This window comes from Cryptomeria japonica, chromosome 9 (genome assembly GCF_030272615.1).
Source record: "Cryptomeria japonica chromosome 9, Sugi_1.0, whole genome shotgun sequence".
Taxonomy (NCBI): domain Eukaryota; kingdom Viridiplantae; phylum Streptophyta; class Pinopsida; order Cupressales; family Cupressaceae; genus Cryptomeria; species Cryptomeria japonica.
In genome coordinates this window covers 248,280,391-248,302,532 of record NC_081413.1, presented here as the reverse complement: position 1 = coordinate 248,302,532, position 22,142 = coordinate 248,280,391, and the positions used below count along the sequence as shown (strand labels likewise).

Below are 22,142 nucleotides of genomic sequence, written 5' to 3'. Positions count from 1 at the left end.
TAATTATTATGTGTAAGCCTAGGTTTTCCTTTTTAGGGTTTCTTGACCTATTAAAGGTTAAGTTCTTTCTTTTCATTGTAAGGATTATCACATTACACATTTTTGGTGAATATTGAGCTCTCATCTTTTTGAGCATATTTTTTATGTATTTGTTTTATCTGTTATTTGTTTCCTTGCTTCCCCTTGTAACAGGTTTTTCAGCTTGCAGAGATCATTTGAGCTCCTGTGGTGTTGTATTTTCTCAACTCTAATATGTATTGCATAGATCTATCTTGCTAGTCTTTTGCATTGTAGTTCCCAACCTATTGGGTCAGTTGTACAACAAAATTAGAAGTCCACCTTGTCATTATTTGCAAGTGGCCTATTGTACACACACTACATATAAAGTGCCAAAATCATCATTTTTTTTTTTTTTGGGGGGGGGGGGTGGTACTTTGATTGATTAAATTTTGGGGGGTGTCTCTTGTGCTTTTGTGCTCTTGTGTTCCTTCCTTTTTGCTGATATGGGTTCTCCTAAGTTTCCTATCTTAACTCCTCATAATTATGCTACTTGGAAAATTGATGCATGGAGTAAACTTATGGAAAAATGACTAACTCATTACATTGATGGAACTATTGTTGCTCCCACTGATCCTAAGGTTGATCTTGTTGGTCACTTAGATTGGCTCACTAAAAATATCATGGCAATTGGTACCTTAAGAAAGTATGTATCAAAGGATCTCATTTTTCATATTGAGAAATGTACTCTAATCAAGGATGCTTGGCAAAAGTTTCAAGACTTGTATGGTCAAGTTGATGAGATTAGGGGATATCAAATTGATAGTGATCTCACCATGTTAGATCCCAATAACTTTGATACTATACAAGATTATGTCACTAAGGCAAAAGAGTTGAGGGCACAACTCAAGGATTGTGGCATTGATAAAAAGGATACTCAATTGATCTTCAATTTGATGGGCAAGCTTCCACAAGAATATGCAACATTTGTTTCTAGTTTCCAAACCCATAGGATGACAATGGGTTCAAGCTACACAACGCCTACTGTATGTGGGAAAAGCGGGGCGATGAAACTTAAAATATAAAAAATGAAGCTCAAAGAGGCTTGTCCACACACCTACAAGACTTCTTGGTGCAAGTTATGGAGTCATGAAGAATGACTCGACTTTCCAAGGATGGCTCCATGGTTCTCTATCTCACAAGGTCCCTCAAGCCAATGCCTTTGCTCTCAAATCACTGAGCAAAGTGGCTTAAGGATGACAAATGCAAGAACGAGGGATGCTTATGATTGATTTAGTCATGAAAATGCATCCTATCTATGCATGATTCTACAAATGCAATAAACTAGATTATAAGATGACAAGATTAGTAGTAATACTATCCTAACATGATATACTAGTTTATGTGTTAAGCTAATGATAAAGGAAATAGTCTAAAATGCTTATTAGATTTATTCCTATTACAAAGAGAAGCTAGATGTGTTAATAAAATTGAGCATAAATGAGATATTAAAAGCTTGCATGGATCCTTAAAATGGAGGAATGAGAGCTCTATTTATAGTGAAAATAGGGCAATGAATGGCAAGGATTGAAAGAGTTAATCAAGGGTCAAGTTTGAAAGTTGTCAATCCATGTTTTCAATTTTCACCAATGAAATGGTTACAATTGTCAACATAAGGCTGGTTGAGAGGAGAGGTAAGAAGCATTAAATGCTTGAGAAGACCTCATGGTTACCCTAGGAGGTAAGGGTTAAGGTTAGGTTAGGGTTATCCATTGGATAAAGCTTTTACCCAAGGGGTAAACTCTTGTGCAAAGGTTAAAGGAATAACCATGGTCAAAGCAATAAATGCTTGATGAGACCCTTGGGTTAGATGGAGGTTAAGTTAGTCAAAAAGTCTCTAACCATGCCACTAAGGGTTAGTTAACCATTAATGGTTTGAAGACTTTGGGGACAAATTTGTAAGAGTCCTTCCAAATTTGGGGGTATTCAACAAGTTAGTTTGTTGAATGGATAAAGGCTTTAATGCCTTTTGAAGACTTTACTCCAAATTTGAGAAGTGACCTCCTCAAATTTAGGGAAAGGGGATAATGGATGGGTTTAGGTTAATTGATTAGGATTAGATGGATTCTAGAAGAAATTAGGAATAGGGTTAGAAGGCAAGTGGGAGATGTAGGAATATGCAAGTGGGTGAGGGAAAATATAATTAAAATAAATTGCTTTATTTCAATTTGGTTTCAAGTTGGGGATTTAAATAAATTAGATTTATTTAATTGGGGTAAACTATTTAATTAAATGTGAATTTAATTAAAAGTAGAGAGAAGGGTTTTAATTAAATAAAATGATTTATTCAATTAAATGATGTAAAAGGGCTTAAGTGAATTTAAATAAATAAATTCAATAATTTATTTAATTAAATAGAAGAATGTGGGCGATTTAATTAAATTAAATTTAACTAAATAGAGGAATGAGAATAAAATGAACATTAAATATTCATTTAGGAATATGGTCATTTTTATATGTCTACACCTACATTTGATGTTTTCGCTGAAATGTTGATGATGGAACAAACTGAGTTGATAAGCATGGGCATTCTTAAGGCTTCTAAGTCTCAAGCACTAGTGGCAATCAAGGGAACAAAGGAAATCAAGGAAAGGACAACTCAAACAAGAAGAAATGGCAATCAAAGCCTAAGGACAAAGCACCACCTTCTCCACAACAAGGAGATTCATCCTCTTCCAAGAGGGATAATTCACCAAAGAGGGAGAGACCTACTTGTGCCTATTGTAAAATGTTTGGTCATGAGGAGCATCATTGCCATTCTAAGAAGATTGATGAGCTCACACACATCCTCAAAAAGCATAACATTGATATGCCTAATATCTACAAGAAGGATGATTCATCAACTTCCACTTCCACACATTCAAAAGGGAAAGGGCAAGAATTCATGGCTTCTACAAGTGGGAAGACTCACTCTTTTGGGACAAGAAAAGGAAAAGCTCTTTGTGCTACTACAAGTCATGATTCAGGGAGATGGCTTCTAGATTAAGGGGTTCTCATCATATGGCATCTTCGCAGTCTATGTTTTCTACATTTGAGCCTTGCACCATGCCGCAAATTTTGATGTGCAATCATACATACATGGATGTGATTGGGAAAGGATCTATTGCCATTGGGGATAACTCCTTCAATGATGTGTTGTGTGTACCCCATTTGACAAGCAATCTCCTTTCCATCTATCAAATCACACATGGTGCAACTAAGAGAATTGTGGAGTTCACACCTAAGTCAGTTTTCATTAGAGACTTGGAGACTAGAGCTATCATTGCGACTTGGGTGGTTGATCATGCATCTCGGTTATACTCCTTTTTAGATTTTGTTGATGATGATGATTTCACATATGATGATTCTACATGTGATGATCACACTTCTCGTGATGGTTCAGATTTTGAGGAGAACTTTTGGTACTTGAACATGGGGATTCTCACATGTGACCCCGTTCTTGAGCCTTGTGTTTCATCTCCTCCTATTGATATCGCATCAGCTATTGCACCTAATGATGAAGATAGTGCGACAATTTTGCCTTCATGTGATTCAGTGCAACAGGATATTCATTGTCTTCCAACTTTAGGTTCATGGGATGACTACTTGATAGACATTGTAGGTTTGTTTGTGGAGTCCTACGTTGCAGATTTGGGAGACATCATTGATGACATTCATCTCCTCTTTGATGAAGACGTCCCTTCTTCGATTGTTGCAAGGGAGCACTCTGACCCTCTTGTGCATTCTCTACATGATCATTCTTTAGAGGTTGACATGATTATGGATACTTTTGTACAACAGTTTGAGGAGGTCTCTTTATGTTTAGAGGAGACATGTGAGTCTTTGGATATTGTTCTACATTCTTCTCCACTAGATCTTGGAGTGCCCTTTTCAGCAGCGTGGAGCCGTTCACCACCTTTGGAAGGGGTCTCTTTCATCATCGACCTGGGGACACTTGAGCAGTTTTCAGAGATTCCATTCATCATGAGTATTTTTCCTACATCTTCCCTTCATGATTGGGGAGATTTCATGGATACACCTTTGGTTTTTTTTCTTCCCATGAGGAGGAATGTTGTTCGACGTTCATGGAGCAGTTTCTTCATTCATCTTCAAGCTACTATCGTTGGTGCAGATTCTACATTGAGGGAGGGATACCTAGCTTCTCTTCTTCTCTCATATGAGGGTGACTTTTTCCTCACATGGGGTTTTGTTCCTTCACATACTTCTATGAGAGTTCTTTGTATCTAGTTTTCATCTCTTTTTTGGGGGAGGGTTTTTTCCCATTGGGTTTTTCTCTCTTTCCCTGCTTTGTGAGAGATTTGATTGCATTGCTTAGTTGCATTGTAGACTTAAGTGCATTCCCCTAAGTTGCACTTAAGGGGGGGTGTTGGTGTAATTAATTATACATCTTGGATATTATTACACCTTATTTAAGTTTACTTAGGTACATGCATATCATAGTAGTTTGGGTATGAGACACTTGGGTGTTTGTGCCACATTGGGATAATGTGTGTAGGGGAAGTTCTACCTTTTGTGGTCTTGTTGTTACATTCCACATTCAATGGGTGATCCACCTCACGTGGAATATTATATTGTTTCTCCTACCTACCACACCTATTTCCTACCTACCCTCATTTCTCATTGAGCCACATGTCATGTTTGTGTGCCCAAATATCCATATAGCCTTGCCTATATAAGCAGACTCATATTCATTGTATATAACACTTGATGATCCAGTTGATTAGTATTTTCTCTTGATAGAATACAGTTTATTCCTATCATCTATTTTGTTCTCTTATTTGTGCTTTCCATTGCCTTTAGATCTTGGCAAAATCTCACATTATTCAAAGTATATATTACTATCAACATAACCATTGCACTGTTGGAAAAATAGGTGTTGTACACCTTGCATATATATGTTTGTAATTGTAATATTTATTTATTATGGAGTTTCTTATGTATATGTAATGTAATATTTATTCATTTGATGTTGCACATGGACGTGTAACATGTAGAGATTCCTTAAGAATATTCTCGAGACCACTTGATGAGTTGTATTGTAACATTGGGATCATTATATTGTATTTATTATAATTGGTTAACAACTGATTCACACCCCCCCCTCTCAGTTGTTCACCGGCTATCCTAACAATTGGAAGCATGGCATCATGGGATGTGTGGTTACATGCTTGTTCACATGGATTGCTTGTTGATGGCCAGATTTCAGGAGCTTTCACAGTTGTATTGTAATGCTGCATTGCTGAATAATGCATGGTGATGGATGCTTTTGGAGGTTGGGTTTTTCCCTCATGAGGGTTTTCCCAAGGTATATCTTGTGCCATCATTGATGGGTATGTTGTTTATTCTTTGCATGTGGATTCTATGAGATTATTTTGTTGAGATCTAAATTGGGTTATGTGGAAATTGCCATAAAGTTGTCTGCAAGTTTCCTTACATGCACCACTAGGGAACCTTTTCGACATCAATAACTTTTCCACAAATCATTCCTTGAGGGTAAACGCTTTATGAAGGTGGGACATGTTAGGATCCCCATGTTTCACACTAAGAAGACATACACTTTTCTCCCTTACATTAAAATGAAAAGTAATAGTAAGACCAAAAGGGTTGTTCTTCAATAGGTAGAGCACAACTAATAAGGATGATCCTATGTACCTGGATTGCACCATCCACCTAGATTCAAATCCCATAGAAATACAATAAATAAGGGATGATGATGAGATCATACTTTAGGTGAATTTGAGAAAATGATTACCCTTAATCTATAACTCCAAACCAATTTTTTTTTTTTTTTTCATAAACTTAAATTCATTCAATGCTAAGAGATTTCCACATTCTATCATATAAAGAGAATGTTGTTTCTAGATCAATCGTGTTTGATATTTTTTCATTTTGGATCACATTCCTAACAACAGATCATAGAAAGTCATCTGAAACATTGACGCAAAAGAAATTTAACACAATTGAATCTAGAAACATCATTCTCTTTAAATTCATTTTCTAATACGAACATATCAAAAAACAACATAAAATTATTTGAAAACTTACAAAGATTGATTTTTCTAAAGATAATGGACTTTGACTATAACAACTAACTAATCCGAATGGCACTTTCACTAACTACACATCCAACATAATTCATTTGTTGTTAAATTTTTTATAATAGAATTTCTTAGGTTTTTAAAATTCTTGTGGCTGTCGTGAACGTAATTGAAATCCATCTCTCTCTCTCTCTGCGAGACAACAAATGACGGTAACTTGCAAGCAATAGACTAGTTCAGTCTCAGAGACCTCGAATGAATGAATGATTGATTTTAATTGCAAAAAGCTTTTGCTTTCCCTGCGTGACGTGGAGTCCACATGTCCCTGCAACGTGTTTGTATTTAATCTCATTGTTCTGTAAGTACGTCATGAAATTTGTTCCAGTAAAGTCTAAAGCGATCCACCTCCTCCACAAAGGATCTTCTGCATGTTTCTAGTATTTGGATAACTACCCAACCTTTTTAACATCTGAAAAGGGAATCGTCCTTCGCAGCTTCAGATTCCGAACATCGATGGAATAATTGAATCGGTTTAAGTTCTGATCCAATTTCAAATGAGGTGGACGCAGAGGTGTTACAGAAATCGGATACAATGAGCCAAATTTTATCCATTTGTGTCTCGAGGATTTCTGAGGTCGCGTGTTCGATTTCCCTGGGAGACATCAAAGTCAAAAATGGGAAGATTCTATTATCTTGTGCACGCCCAGTGCCGTCAAAACGGCGGAGCTGCTATGTCCGCTGCCAGCAAACCAGCCGAATTCAGGAAATCCTAGGCAAGGACGGCAACGGGGCTGCTACTGATGTGGCTGAGGTGTTTAATCTAAATTCCAAAAATATTGTCGCGGAGAGGGTTTTAACAGAACCAGTAGAGAGGAAGTCCAAGGCCGGGTCACATGAGGATAACAAGGCTTCAACAGAGCAGGTTGAGAGGAAATCAAGGGCAGCGTCACAGGAGGATAGCAGGACTTTAACAGAGCAGGTGGAGAGGAAGTCTAGGGCAGCTTCACATGAGGATAGCAGGAATTCAACAGAGCAGGTGGAGAGGAAGTCTAGGGCAGCGTCACATGAGGATAGCAGGAATTTAACAGAGCAGGTGGAGAGGAAGTCTAGGACAGCTTCACATGAGGATAGCTATTTGGAAAAACAAGCGCGGGACCTCCTGAGAGCCGGGGCAGGGTCGTATGAGGAGGACGGGTCTTTTGAGAGCGAAGCGTGGACACTTCTCAGGGCAGCTGTGGTGAATTATTGCGGAAGCCCCATTGGGACAATTGCCGCAAACGATCCCCTTGATCCTGACACATTAAACTATGATCAGGTGTGTGAATTTCTTCCGGATATAAATGTGCATATATGTGTTTTTCTGTATTTGGTGTTTCCGCAGTGCATCGTAAAATAATATCAGTTTTGTTAATCAATTGCTTGTGTTTTTATTCATTTGATGTTTCCATGGTACATCGATGTGTAATTCGTTTTTGTGTGTTATGCATTTGGTGTTTCCGTGGCGTGCATCATGTAAACTCAACTGCTTGTGTTTTATGTATTTGGTGTTTCCATGCTATGTGATCACACAATATCATGTTTTCTGGATGCAACTGCTTGAGTTTTTATTCATTGGGTTTTACCACAGTGCTTCCTTATGTAATATCATTTTTCTGTATTGTGTATTTGGTGTTTTTCGTAGTGTGCCATTACTTAATATCATTTTTCTGGAATCAACATGCATTTGATTTTTGACAGTGCATCATTTTGGAATATCATTTTTGCGTATCAACCAGTGGATCTTTTTGGATTATCATTTTGGGGTATCAACCATTTGCATTTTATGTATTTGGTGCATCTGCAGTTGATCATTATGTAATGACCTTGTAGCAAATCGGTTACTCGTTACATGTATTTGGTGTTTCTGCAGTGCGTCATAATGTATAATTAAGTCAATCTTCGTGACTCATCACCGTGGTTCACAATAATTTCTCTTCTGATTAGTTTGAATGGTCCATTTGGCAGTCAATGCATCTAGGTGACACTCACTTTGCGTGTATGCTTTTATTTAGCTACGTTTCGGGTCATACGTTTTTGCATGAATCTATAAACATATAATTCAATGGAACTTATGATCAGGTTTTCATTCGGGATTTTATACCTTCGGGAATTGCTTTCTTGCTGAAAGGAGAGTATGACATCGTGCGGAATTTTATTCTTCATACTTTGCAGTTGCAGGTACCTATAAACTTCATTAAGTAGTATGGTGTTTTTATCTGCTAAATGATTATTATTTAGATGTCAAAATTTTATTGAGCATTTTTAAACGAGTGTTTGTTACTGTAAAAACGCTGCCTCCTCTTCTCTCTCATGGACACACACACAGGCGTGCACGTGTGCGTACCAGCACATGGAATTGGTTCTAAAGTTATTGATTGTGAAAAACTCTCTTCATTAGATCAGTAGGATCGAAATGTATCTCTATAGGCACGCGGATTTATATAGTAGATACATATTATAAAGAAAGAAAGCCCTATTTATTTTGACAGGTCTACAGGCAGTTAATCCAGATCAATGTGGATTGATTTGGATATTCTTCCGGATCCTATTTATGATATATGTAAATGTAGATTCTTGAATCAACAAATTTCCCAAAGGCATCATTTAGCTTATATATAAATTACCTTAATTTATAACATTCAGAAATTTTTTTAAGTTTGTGGTCTTGCCAAAATTTACAAGTATTAATGGTAAATTCTTGTACTTTGTCAAACATTAGATATGTGACAAAAATGAGGGCAGCGGTCATAGACAACATGTCAGCCTGACATTGGCAGGTTAAGCCTCAGAAAATTTGAGTCTGCTGCAAAACTCTAGAGGTTTGGTTGAGTCTTGTTACTATGTTAGGGATATACACTTACATTCTGTATTGCTCTCTCTTTTGACATTGAGTAGAGACTATCTATTTCTATCAGTGTTCATACTTTAGTTACAATGTGGTATCAAGCCACAAAATTGCTCCCTTGCAGTGGCCATTTATGTTTTTGGGCTAGGTTGCAAAAACTATTTGGCATTCAATAATTTAAAGAGAATCAAGTGGAGCTGTGAGTTTTTTGGTGGCTGCATTCTTAAGGACATCTATATTAAGGGTTTGAGTGTGTGCTTGTTGAACTTTTTTCATTTGATTTGGCATATGCTCTATATAATTTCCAATTTTGTATGTGTAATTATCTATGATTGGGTTATGGAGTGGCTGACATATGGTGTGTCATGTGTGAGTAGTCTATTATTAGTTTCTCTATTTTCTATTTTTAGTCTGCTATTAAGGATTCTAAGGTTGCATACCAACCCTTTTATATCTCTATATAAAGGGGGCGCAGTTTTCATTCTCAATCATCAGTTATGGAATTTGGTTGCTCGATTCCTTGTATCTCGAGATTGCTCCCCTGAAATAACTATGCCTTTTTAACTCTACCATTTTATGTTAAGTTTTGAATATTTTGATCATTTGCCTTCATCAACACTTTGAATCTACTTTATTCTTATTAACACATAAAAACGTCACTGCAAGGGGCTTCAAGAATGACAATCTGGGTAATCAGGGGAAGGTTTTAGCAAATCATTATTTTTTTTGAAGAAAAATATCTCATCTATCAGTGCAATGTTCTATCTGTTGAGGCATCTAATTGAAACCATTCTTGTACCCCAAGATTGTAATCTTTGAGGGGTTTCCACAAATGTTCACAATAGCAAGTTGGAGCAGTGTTGAGGGAGTTGCATTTTGAGAAGTTGGCCTGGAAGAACGTCTGCGATATCATTTTTGCAGTGATAGCTTTGGCAAAAGAAAGGAAAAATCATTATTATCTTTCGATACGAGTAAGCAAATATGATATGTAATCTCCCAAGATTCAACTCTCATCAGAAATTTACGGATTTATATGCTCTCCTATTGAATAACTTCAAATTGACAAAGTATTAAATGTGCAATGTGGCGGAATTAGTGTTCTTTGGTTGATGGAAATTAAACAAATGAACAATAAGAAACATCAACCATAAATAACATAACACAATATTTCAACCTGGAAACCCCAGTGTGGGAAAAACCATTTCGAATTGACAAATGTTCAACTTCTTCCTCTTCCTTTGGTCAAAAGTAGATACAATGAGCTCTTAATAAAGCATGTATAATAATAAATTAGTAATTCTAATCTTCTTATTGGTATACTCACTCTTCAGCCTTGCACCAAACTAGGGTTTGCTTCTATGATCAACTGAACTTGCTAGCTCTTCTCTCACATTCCTATGTTTATAATTGAAACTATGCTTCTTACAAATAGATAATTGGAAGTGCCCTTTTGTGTGGTAAAGATCTCCTAGATGTATTGGAATATGGAAAGACATTCCTTCTGCCATTAACATCCTTTTAATTTTGAAACAAGCAAACCTGTCAATCTGTCAAAACAAAATTTTCATCATGACAGATGCAAACCAGCCATAACAGGTGCAAAATCATCATGACAAATGCAAAACCACTATGACACATGCAATTGCCACCTTGTTGTATCTGGTGATTTTGTCACTAAGAAAACTCCTCTCTATCTTTTACCCTGTTCAGACTAAAGTCTAGTTTTTTGAAGTGAATTTGCTTTTTAGGTTCAAATGTATCAGCAATAGAATGTTGTTTTTGACGGTTGAAGCAAATTTGTGTATCTACTTGCTTATATGTTTGCTGATGGAAAGGAGAACCATTGAATGCAATTTTATTTGAAATCACAGGATGAAGCCTTTGGTCACAACTAGCCCTAGAGAAAATCACCTTTCTCCAATCAGTTCTCAAACAAAGCATAAAACAAGGAAAGCGTCTCAAATTCTACACAACTGACATAACTCAGAACATCTGAATGTTTGATGACTTTAGTTTAACTCACAACATATGAAGGTTTCAACAAGTACTTGCAACCTAAACTCATTTCAGCAGCTGGAAAATCATTGGCTTGATGTAGGAATTCAGAATGAACTTTGGGTTCATAAATCAGCTATGATCAAAGATGCAATGAAGATGGGAGCAGATCCCATTGACAAATCTTCTCACGTTTAATCTTAACACTATACATATAGTTGCTGACATCATTAAGTCTTGACAAATCTCAAAGCTCACACAATAACAAGCATAATGAAGGGAAATGAGATCAAGCTAGTACAAAACATCTCGTTTGCCTAGATATTGAGGTAGTTGGGAATTGGATAAGGAAGGAGGAATAGTTTCTAGCTTGTTTTTTGGTGTATTTTCCAAGGACATACTAAATTGCAGTCTAGGATAACATCTAGGCTAATTTGCAGAATTTAGAGCTAAAATAATTAAGTTACAAGCTTTTCAAATTTGTATGAGAGAAGTCTTTTGTGCAATTGTAGTGATGTAAGTACAAATTTAAACAAAAAAACATAACATAAAACGAGAATTAAATATAATGTACTCTCAATTGCACAGATAATAAGAACCAAGTCCAAAGCTATGCATTATGGAATGATAGTGATGTTGCAGCACAGAAGAGTTCACAAAATACTTTATACAATTTATTTTTCAACTTGGTATCTTGTTCTATTCTTGTGCAAATTAACAAATATTTGCAGCTGCTACAAGTTGGTTTAATTCATTTTTTTGTTTCTTTTTTTAAATCCTTTGATCCTTAAAACTATGAACCAACATATACATTTGTCATCCCTTTTCTGACATAGGATTTTGTATAATTCACACAATTCATTGGAGGTGATTCCAAAAGCTTATATCTCAACTTTTCTCAGATCTTTGCCCTGTTTCGAGGCTCTGGATGCATCACTACTTAAGCTGACGAAATAGACCAAAGCATGAAGATCAGTATCAAGAATTGAGGAAGAATGCAAATAAGAGATTAGAGATTATATTTTTCAAATATTTTTTCTTTTCATGTTATTTCGATTGTTCCAAACTTATATATCATTCACATCATCCACTAAGAAGAAATTTTGGACCAATGAATTCTTTTCTGGAAAATCTTGGGATGTCTGTTAAAGCTTTTGAAATTGTTAAAATATATGTTCATTCTATAGTACTGCCTTCTAAACACAATAGTAGGTTAGTTGAAACTTGCTAGAAATTTTGTTCTTTCTGTTAATATGCCCATCTATTATACGTTTTTAATCCTTATTTACTAATTTACACCAGGCCTATCAACCCTCTTTATACTTCTGGATCAATACTCACACATAATTGAGTCTAATGCACTTTGAAAAGACCTTGAAGATGTTCATCAAGTCTTGATGGTGATCTTCATGCTTTGGTTGATTTCTTCAGCATAAGCAATGGTTGGACTTCAGTTGTTCAATTCTCACATATTCATGCTTTTATACTATGAAGAATTGTTTCATTTATGATGTGAAGTTTTGTATGCATTTCAAAAGAGCTTGGTATTCCTAAACACCTAATATGAGGATCTATGCTATTGTTTACTTTAAAACTGCAACACAAGTCCTAGGCCTGGGAATCAACTGGCAATTATACAGAGCCAAATTTTGAATTGGGTGTGATTTCTTTTGATACGCTGTTCCTTAAGGGTTAACAGTTAATCTATCATTAGGCAGTTATTTCTCTATTAGGAACCATGGAGCCACAGATTTAGATGTCTTAAATAAGAAATACATTGCATTCAAGTAGGAGGATTCATGACATAGAAACCAACTCAATCTTTCAGATGGTTGTGGATTCCATTTGTATTGCCCCTATGATAACATTAAGTACATTTCCATATAATATATCTGCAAGAAATTTGCAACTACATCTATTAACAGTTGTTTTTATTAGTATTATTTGAGATGGTTCCTATTAGGATTGTCTGGTCTTGCTTTCAGTTTTGTCTCTTTTGATCAAGCCATTATAAGGTAGGGTTATCCTTTGTGTCATTTAACTGCATATTGGTCGGTAATGGGTTTACTACCTTGTATTTATAACATTATCTTTGATTTTTTGTATGTCTTTGTGTTGATATGCTACTTTAGGATCTTTTTAATTCTTATTTACCTGTATCTGATTATCACTTTGCAGAGTTGGGAGAAAACAATGGACTGCCATAGCCCCGGACAGGGTTTGATGCCAGCAAGCTTCAAAGTGCGTACTGTACCCCGCGATGGGGATGACACTGCCACTGAAGATATACTGGATCCTGACTTTGGAGAAGCGGCAATAGGCCGTGTTGCCCCTGTGGACTCTGGTATGCATTAAGAGCTGCAAATTTGCATTTCTCTCCAAAAAAATTCAAGATTGAAATCACTCATTAGATTGCATCTTTTATACATTTTTTCATTTTCCGGCATACTTAAATTTCCATTGCATTTCTTTTTGGATGTGGTGAGTAGTTTTAAATTTTATTCCATATTTAATGGTTTGTAAATTTATCTATTACCTAGCAGAAGACACATAAGATGGTTAATTGTATTTACATTTCCACTGATGAGGTTCTGTAATGTACCATGAGATTTTCAGGATTGTGGTGGATTATTCTTCTCAGAGCATATGTCAAGTCTTCAGGAGATCTTTCTGTTCAGGAGAGGACAGATGTCCAAACAGGAATCAAAATGATTTTGAAGCTGTGTCTTGCTGATGGGTTTGATATGTTTCCTACCTTATTAGTTACAGATGGATCATGCATGATTGATCGTCGAATGGGAATCCATGGTCATCCTTTGGAGATTCAAGTATGCAATCCATTTTTTTTTTTCTCTCTAGATTACTTTCTTTCCTGTTTTAGTGCCTGCATACATGTGTGAGTGAACATGTTTTTGCTCTACAAAAATATCATAAGTTTTTGATGGAGTCATGGTAAGAGGGTCTAGTGGATGACAATCTATTTATGCAGCATGGACACATAAATTGAAATCCTAAGTTACCCATTCGTGTATGGGTATGGGTACAGATATGGATTCACGAGCACAGCAATTTCTTTTTCCTCAGGTACGAGTATGTGTATATGTGTGTGTGTGTGTGTGTGTGTGTATGTATAATATTATTATTTATATATTATATTATTATAATTTATATAATAATATTAATATATTATTTTATTTATAAAAATATTATATATGAATTTAAAAAAATTAAAATAAATAAATAAATAAATAATCAATTTTACTAAATATTATTAAAGATAAGCGAATACAGAAATAGCACATAGAATTTAAGAATAATTTGATAAGTGAAGGGATTGGAGATAATATTATTTGTATTTGAAATGCCAGAATATGGAATACAAAAACTTAGCAAAATGGAACATTTCCATATAATAATATGGCACAGAGATAAGCGAAACAGAACATATTTATCAGAAATGGAATACAGAAACTACGCGATGCACCCAAGGCCACCATTCGAACCCGCGACGCACCCAAGGCTGGTCCAGACCTGGCCCCACACCCTGACCCAATGCAAGACTATACAACATAATCTTAATTCATAGGAAAAGAATGAACAAGAAAATGGCAAATAAATTACAACAGATCTGTATATAAATGATAGAAGTTACAACAGATATGTGTAAAATAGGATTATTCAAAATAAACACAAGCCAAGATTCATAGGCCTTTCTGAAGCCTAATCTTCAATTTGTTTTCTCTTCTGCTCTCTTTGCTGCCTCATAGTTCATACAATTGATTTGCCATTCTTGTATAGGGATACTTTGATGTAGTGAGATGATGCCAGCTGCAGATATGTTATTCTGCCATATAGATCTTTCTAGGACCAATAATTGTCAGATTGTTTAACAATTTGGTGTGAAATTCTAAAATTATTAGCTCACAGTCCCAACTAGGTCTCCCTTTTACAATTAGAACATGCCATATCTTACAATGACGAAATGAAATACAAATTTGGATATGTGGACATGTTCAAGGTCCCCTTAAGATGATCTGATTATATTTTTGAGGTCCCATGTCTAAAGTGTGGTTCCGCATGGGAGAAAATTTGACCATAACTCTGTGTGAACAGCTTTAGGATTGTGGGTAGAAAATAAACCTTTGGTAATTATAAGTCATTTCTGACAAGAAAGAAAAAAAAGCTCAAAAGACAAATAAATGTTATAAAAGACATTTTTGGGTGATGCAAGATTGCTTGAACCTTGAGATGCTTCTACGTTAGATACCTTAGTTAACAAAAATTTTGAGTGCTTAATATTAAGGAAGTGAAGAAGATTGCTTTGGCCATCCAAGTTGGGCTACATTCTCTTCAGAAATCTATGTATCCTCTTTTGGTCCCTTCCCTTTTTATTTGACTGGACATTCTTTGTACTCTTTTCTCTTGGTTCTCTTTCCTAAACACATCTAAAATATACAATATTTTTTTGCTTACAATTAGGGCCATGTAGTAATGATGTGCTACTAGAAACATCCTCAACTGCATGATACAAATATATATTAGCAACATTGCATATTGGTGAGATGTCCAATCTCTCAAGAAACACAATTTCATAAGCATTCTTAGAAAATTTGCATAAAATTTTGCAAGGATTAATCTTCTTGGATTTGACTCATTGTAAGTCCCTCTAGAAAATGCTTTGTGTACCATGATTTTCTCCTTCGCTTCTTTCAACACCTAGCTGGAATCAAACACCTCAGAAGATTTTCCCCTTTGTTTCTTCCAACATTTAGCTGGAGAGAAACACAATTTCATAAGCATTCTTAGAAAATTTGCATAAAATTTTGCAAGGATTAATCTTCTTGGATTTGACTCATTGTAAATCCCTCTAGAAAATGCTTTGTGTACCATGATTTTCTCCTTCGCTTCTTTCAACACCTAGCTGGAATCAAACACCTCAGAAGATTTTCCCCTTTGTTTCTTCCAACATTTAGCTGGAGAGAAACACAATTTCATAAGCATTCTTAGAAAATTTGCATAAAATTTTGCAAGGATTAATCTTCTTGGATTTGACTCATTGTAAATCCCTCTAGAAAATGCTTTGTGTACCATGATTTTCTCCTTCGCTTCTTTCAACACCTAGCTGGAATCAAACACCTCAGAAGATTTTCCCCTTTGTTTCTTCCAACATTTAGCTGGAACAAATCATACCTCTACCAAATTTGTTCGTCATGCCTCCGATCATGTCACAACGAATTTAGTCAAATAAAATATAATAATAATATTCATTAACATATCAATGAAATCAGAAATAAATAAAATTCAAGAATATATATAAATATAATATCATTGCCCAGAAAATTGTCTTATTTATAAGACTGCACGATTTTCTATAATTCCAGATTACCAAGAAAGCAATTATGCTATCTAAGTTTGTAGATGTGTAAGGGGAGATAACAAGTAAGATTTTGTCCAAGCAGCAATGTTTAGAACATAAGGAATAATATCTAAACCAAACCTGCTTAATTTCCATCAGCTGCAATTAGTGAAGGGCCAATGGTTATTTTGTAAAAGACACATCTTTTATGAGAAAAGATACTATTAGCAAATGTTGTGACTCTATACCCTCTTTGAGGGCTATATAGGCCGGAACTTCAGTTGGGGAGGGAAAGGCATGGATCAGATTAAAAAGGCATTTACTTATCTGATCAAAGAAGCAATCGAACAACAGATCAAGAGCAATCGATTAAGTAGGAATCTGAATAAATGAATAATATTCAGCATACAGTTTCTGTGCATTATATAAGTGATTGAGTCTGATGCATAATGCTAAGACTATGTTCTTACTGATTAGCTATTTTGTCTTCCACGTAGGAATGGATGTAACTAACATATTATTGTTAATATATATTTATATATTTCTATCAATGCCATTATGATATTGGGAATAATAAATTATATAGTAGATTCCTTAACACTTCATCCAACCAACCATCTCATTATGGAAGGTAGAATAGAATACATATAAGGGATGCAAGTAGCACAAAGTTCCATTCGAGTAGAGCAACCTTAGGTGGGGCCAAGAGGCCAAATGGTGGGTGTCATTCCGTGCTCTTAGGCTTGATGGAAAAGAATAAGCTCAAGGTGCCTTATATGATGTTCCAGGGGACTCCATAATGAGGATAGGTTGTAGGGGAAGTGTTATTGAATCCCACATGCACATTATTTAATTTACAATGATGATTAAGATAATGTTCCTAACCCTAGTAGGAAAGATCAATTTTATATCATACATGATTGAGGGGTCTTAATCAGGATCTAATTGGTAAATGATATCTCTATTTCATTTCTTACTTGGGATTGTGATTTGAGGGCAAAAACTAGGGCATTTACAAAAAGTGGACATTACACTTCATCTTTTACTCCTCTTGTGGACTTTTGTCCACCATAAAACTGACCTCTTTCTCTTCATTTTTCTCCTCCACAATCTTTTTCCTCTTTTTGTGGGATTTAGCCCACCATAAATTTTTCACCTCTGCCAAAAATTATCTTCATCTGCACTCAAATCTTTACAATAAATTTTAACAAAAATAACTATCTCTTCATTTGCTTCTACAAAACACCTCTAGTTCTGTCATTGCAACTTTTGCTCTTTACTTTCACCGTAGTTCCATGGACAAGGGGATGGGGGGACAATAGGCCTAAGAGTGGGAGATGGCAAGATGACAGATGGTGGGGGGCAGCACAGATATTCATTTAGTACTTGAAAAATTAGTTATAAAAAGATGTATAAGGAATAAGAATTAAAAATGAAACTTTAGTATACCAAGTATGTTAATTTTAGATCAGATTGATAGCAATAATCAGAAATAACACAATGAACACACAGAACACAAGAGTACCCTGGGAAAACCTCCCTCTTGGAGGTGAAAAACCCAGCAATTAATCTCAGTTTATATTAGGCAATAATCAATATGTGACTTTACAAGTTTACTTCAACACTTGAAGCAATATGAACATCAGCATATACACAACAGTATGATGAACTTATCTGCAATATACTTGACTGAAGATGATTTGCTGCTGCTGATCATAGGACCATTCACTGATGAAGGAGTCAATTTGCTGACCATGAATGATAATCGGTGCTCCAGAATTAGTTCGCTGATCTTTATGATGCAATTTGCTGTCCTTGTAGTTATATTCGCTGACTGGATAATTTCGCTGCTGATCAAGGACGTAATTCGATGTCTTCCATTGTGTAATGATGAATGAATGAACCTTGTATATATATATGTGATCTTAGCCACCTAATTCATCCTAGGTCGGCTCACAAGGATAATCAATTAATAATAATATGATGACCTAAACTTGGCGCCCAATATAGGGTCAGCCCCATTGCATTTACAAGTTACAATGTTCAATATAGGGTTAGCCCTATCCACAAGTTACATCGCCCATTATAGGGCCAAACCAAATTACAAGCTATATTTAATTTTGCACATTTAATGTGACTAAGGCCGATAGGCCAATTAGTCACCCACAAGTTACATTATGGGTCATGCCCAATTTTCATAGTTGCAAGTTACATACACATATCAACATCCTTAATGGTTACAAGTTACATAATGCGTTTGGGTCCAGCCCAATACAAGAAATACTTATATTTGATCCAAACTAGCTATTATTTCAACAAAGTAGACTACTAAATACTAAATACTTAAGTTAAACACATTGCAATGATCACATTGAGCATTTGAACTTTAAAGTGAACATTAACAATGAAAATGTTGAATTCAGATTTTATATTATATTCAAAATTTCATATGATGATTACAAATATATCCAAGATGACAAAATGGCATGCAGTGATGCCTCTAATCATTCCCACACTCCTCATCACTAGAACTATTGGGACTCCACATGCTCAAGCTTCTCTAGACCAATACTAACCAAACTTGTCTGTGTAACATCATCATCAACTTGTGCTAGCTCCTTTAGCTCTACATTCCATTGGGATGCCAGACTTTCTTTGTACGTGAGTGTGTTGTAGTCAATGGGATGCAAGACATGATGTACAACCACATGCTTCTTTGCCATCCTAGAGGTAAGCCTATTCCTCTTAATGGAGTGGATGAAGTTAAGCAAATCAATTCTTAAAGATATGAGTGTTTCACAATCCATAATTGTTCAAGTATTATTGCTTCTGGATTAGATTGAGTGTGTTTGTTTGCACCAACGTTTCATAGAAGCTTCTCGCTTGTAGCTTTCGTCAATGAAAAATAATTGAATGATATTGAATAATAGGATGAATATTAATTATGAATATACATGTAGATAAAGAAAATACAAGACGGTGTTCTAAAAAGAACGAACCGTTAAACTAAAGCTTCAACATGAAGCTAAAACGTTTAAAACACTAAAAAGCATGTTAATACATGATAGCCTCGGTAAGATAAATGATTGAATGAGAGATAAATGAAGTCTCTCATTCAAACATTTATTATTGTGAGGGGACACGATCAAGTGATGTCTTGATCGGCTATGTCCAAAAGACATGGCCGGTCAAGGCATCGCTTGACCGTACCCAACCCACTACATATACCAAATGAAATGTGTGAGAATGGACATTGAAATAAAAATGCTCCTCCTCTCTTGCAACATAAAAGAAGACAATCAGATTTTTACAACAATTCAGTGATAGATAATACATAGAAGAAGATAAATTTTAATTTTGATCCACAAAATTAACATGGTATTAGAGCCAGGTTTCCTTCTATAAAGCCTAACCGCTTGAAGGAAGATCCGCTTAAGATCAGATTGATATCTCCTTGAAAGTCTCGAATATGGCCACATTGCAAGAACTTGTCCTCTCAAACTTAAACTACAAGCGTCCCTTGCTGAAGTCAGAAATTCAGACGTATGTTTAGAAAAATATGTTCTCTAGAAGAAACTCAAGATACCTTGTGATTGAGAGGGAGCTTACTAATCAAGATTGAGCACTTCTGAGGTAAAAATTGTAAATATTGATTATTGTTATTAATACTAATAATTATTTTATGGGCCTTGTGTAAATCATAAGGAAGTGACGACTTCCAAATGATTTCCACTTATATTTTTGAGGTTATTGGAAGGTGACGATCTTACAATAACTCAAGATTGTGGATAGAATCACCGACTGAGGCAATCCACGTAAAAGCTTGTCGATAGAATCGCCGACTGAGGCAATCCACGTAAGAGCTTGTGGATAGAATTGCCGACTGAGGCAATCCACGTAAGAGCTTGTGGTTAGAATCGCCGACTGAGGCAATCCACGTGAGAGCTCATGGATAGAATCGTCGATTGAGGCAATCCACACGAGCTTGTGGATAGAATCGCCGACTGAGGCAATCCACACAAGAGCTTATGGATAGAATCGCCGACAGAGGCAATCCACTCAAGAGTTTGTGAATAGAATCGCCGACAGAGGCAATCCACTCAAGAGTTTGTGAATAGAATCGCTGACAGAGGCAATTCACAGAGGCAATTCACATCTTGAAACTATGGTCCCAAGATAAGCATCATACGATTTATGAATATTGCTCCCAATACCTTTTACATTTATCTTACCTAGCTAAGAGGGAGTGTTAATGCATGATAGTCTCGGTAAGATAAATGATTGAATGAGAGATAAATGAAGTCTCTCGTTCAAACATTTATTATCGTGAGGGGGCACGATCAAGTGATGTCTTGATCGACCATGTCCTTTGGACGGTCAAGGCATCGCTTGACCGTACCCAGCCCACTACATATACCAAATGAAATGTGTGAGAATGGACATTGAAATAAAAATGCTCCTCCTCTCCTGCAACATTAAAGAAGACAATCAGATTTATACAACAATTCAGTGATAGATAATACATAGAAGAAGATAAATTTTAATTCTGATCCACAAAATTAACAAAGCAAACTATGCGTTCTTATAAAAGAAGCAATAGTTGCACCTAAAAAACTAAATGAACTAAAAAGTTAAATAAGCCGACAACTAAGATAATGAACTAAAAAGATAAATGACTAACTAAATGACCATTAATAGAACAACTAAAAAGGTAATCGAAAAACTAAGAAATTTGAGGTTACAAATCATCTTTTTTTGTGGAAAAAACGGTAAAACCCAAATAACCAAAATCCGACACGAACATCACGAATTACAAATAAGTTTTAAGGAGAAATTGTAAACCCTATGAACAATTTTTGAGGAAAAAATCATGAAAACCCACAAACAATTTTTAAGGAAAAACTCGTGAAAACCGTAAACCATCACGTGGCATAACACCAAACATCATGTGGCAAAACCCTGATTCTTGAGGAAAAAATCAAGCGAAACCCTCCATGATTTTTTGTGGATAAAAATCAGAAAACCCAAAAAATAATTTTTGTGAAAAAAATTAATAAAACCATAAATAATTTTTTCCTAAAAAATTATCAAAACCCAAAAAATATATTTTTTAGGCCAAAATTGTAAAACCTATACAAATAATTTTTAAAGGCAAAAAATTATAAAAAACCAACAAATAATTTTTTTTAAAGGACAAATTTTAAAACTCAAGAAATAATTTTTTGCGGAAAAATTATGAAATCTAAAAATAAATTTTTAAGGAAAAAAATTATTAAAAACCCATAAATATCTGTTGAAAACCCTAGCCGTTTCTCTGAAAGTCGGCTCCAAAATAAATCTCCACGACCGTGCAAAATCCAGACGTCGTGCACTAGCTTGCCCAAAATCATTGTCCCCCATCGAAATATAAAACCTTACTAGAACAAGAACCAACAAATCCCGTCTGTCGCTGTCGTGTAGGTCTAAAAAAATGTGGAAAAATAATTCCTGTCGTCAAAAATTGAAATTGGCGTGGCTCCCAAAAAATTCGACGCGGAAGTAAAACGCAAGTAGTAGAAAAAATCTGCTGAAAAAAAATGTAGGTCGCAGAGATTGTAGGTTCAGGAAAAACGTGGAAGAAAATCGCACTACTCTCATACCACACAGCCGAAAACCCTTGGTGGAAATCGCGCCCAGATCATGAAAAGTACGATTTGCAAACTCGAAGAAACATGGGCAAAAACACGACCCTGCAAAAAGTCTGCCTAGATATTCCACTGAATTTTTTCAAAACCCTCCTGCATAGGCACAAAAAAAACCATGAAATTACTTG

General features: G+C 35.5%; 1 protein-coding gene across 2 annotated transcripts in view; it reads left to right on the top strand.

The window, feature by feature from the left end:
• The first annotated feature begins 6,257 nt into the window (after nucleotides 1-6,257).
• Nucleotides 6,258-22,142, top strand: part of LOC131049996 (neutral/alkaline invertase 3, chloroplastic) — a 29,763-nt gene continuing 13,878 nt past the window's right edge. The window contains exons 1-4 of one of the 2 annotated variants that reach the window (XM_057984118.2): nucleotides 6,259-7,410; nucleotides 8,214-8,312; nucleotides 13,153-13,318; nucleotides 13,591-13,802. In XM_057984118.2, coding sequence (XP_057840101.1) covers nucleotides 6,688-7,410; nucleotides 8,214-8,312; nucleotides 13,153-13,318; nucleotides 13,591-13,802 — 1,200 coding nt within the window. In that variant the 5' untranslated portion in view covers nucleotides 6,259-6,687. Of the gene's footprint in view, nucleotides 7,411-8,213; nucleotides 8,313-13,152; nucleotides 13,319-13,590; nucleotides 13,803-22,142 lie in introns of both variants that reach the window. The other variant, XM_059211211.1, reaches the window with a different exon arrangement.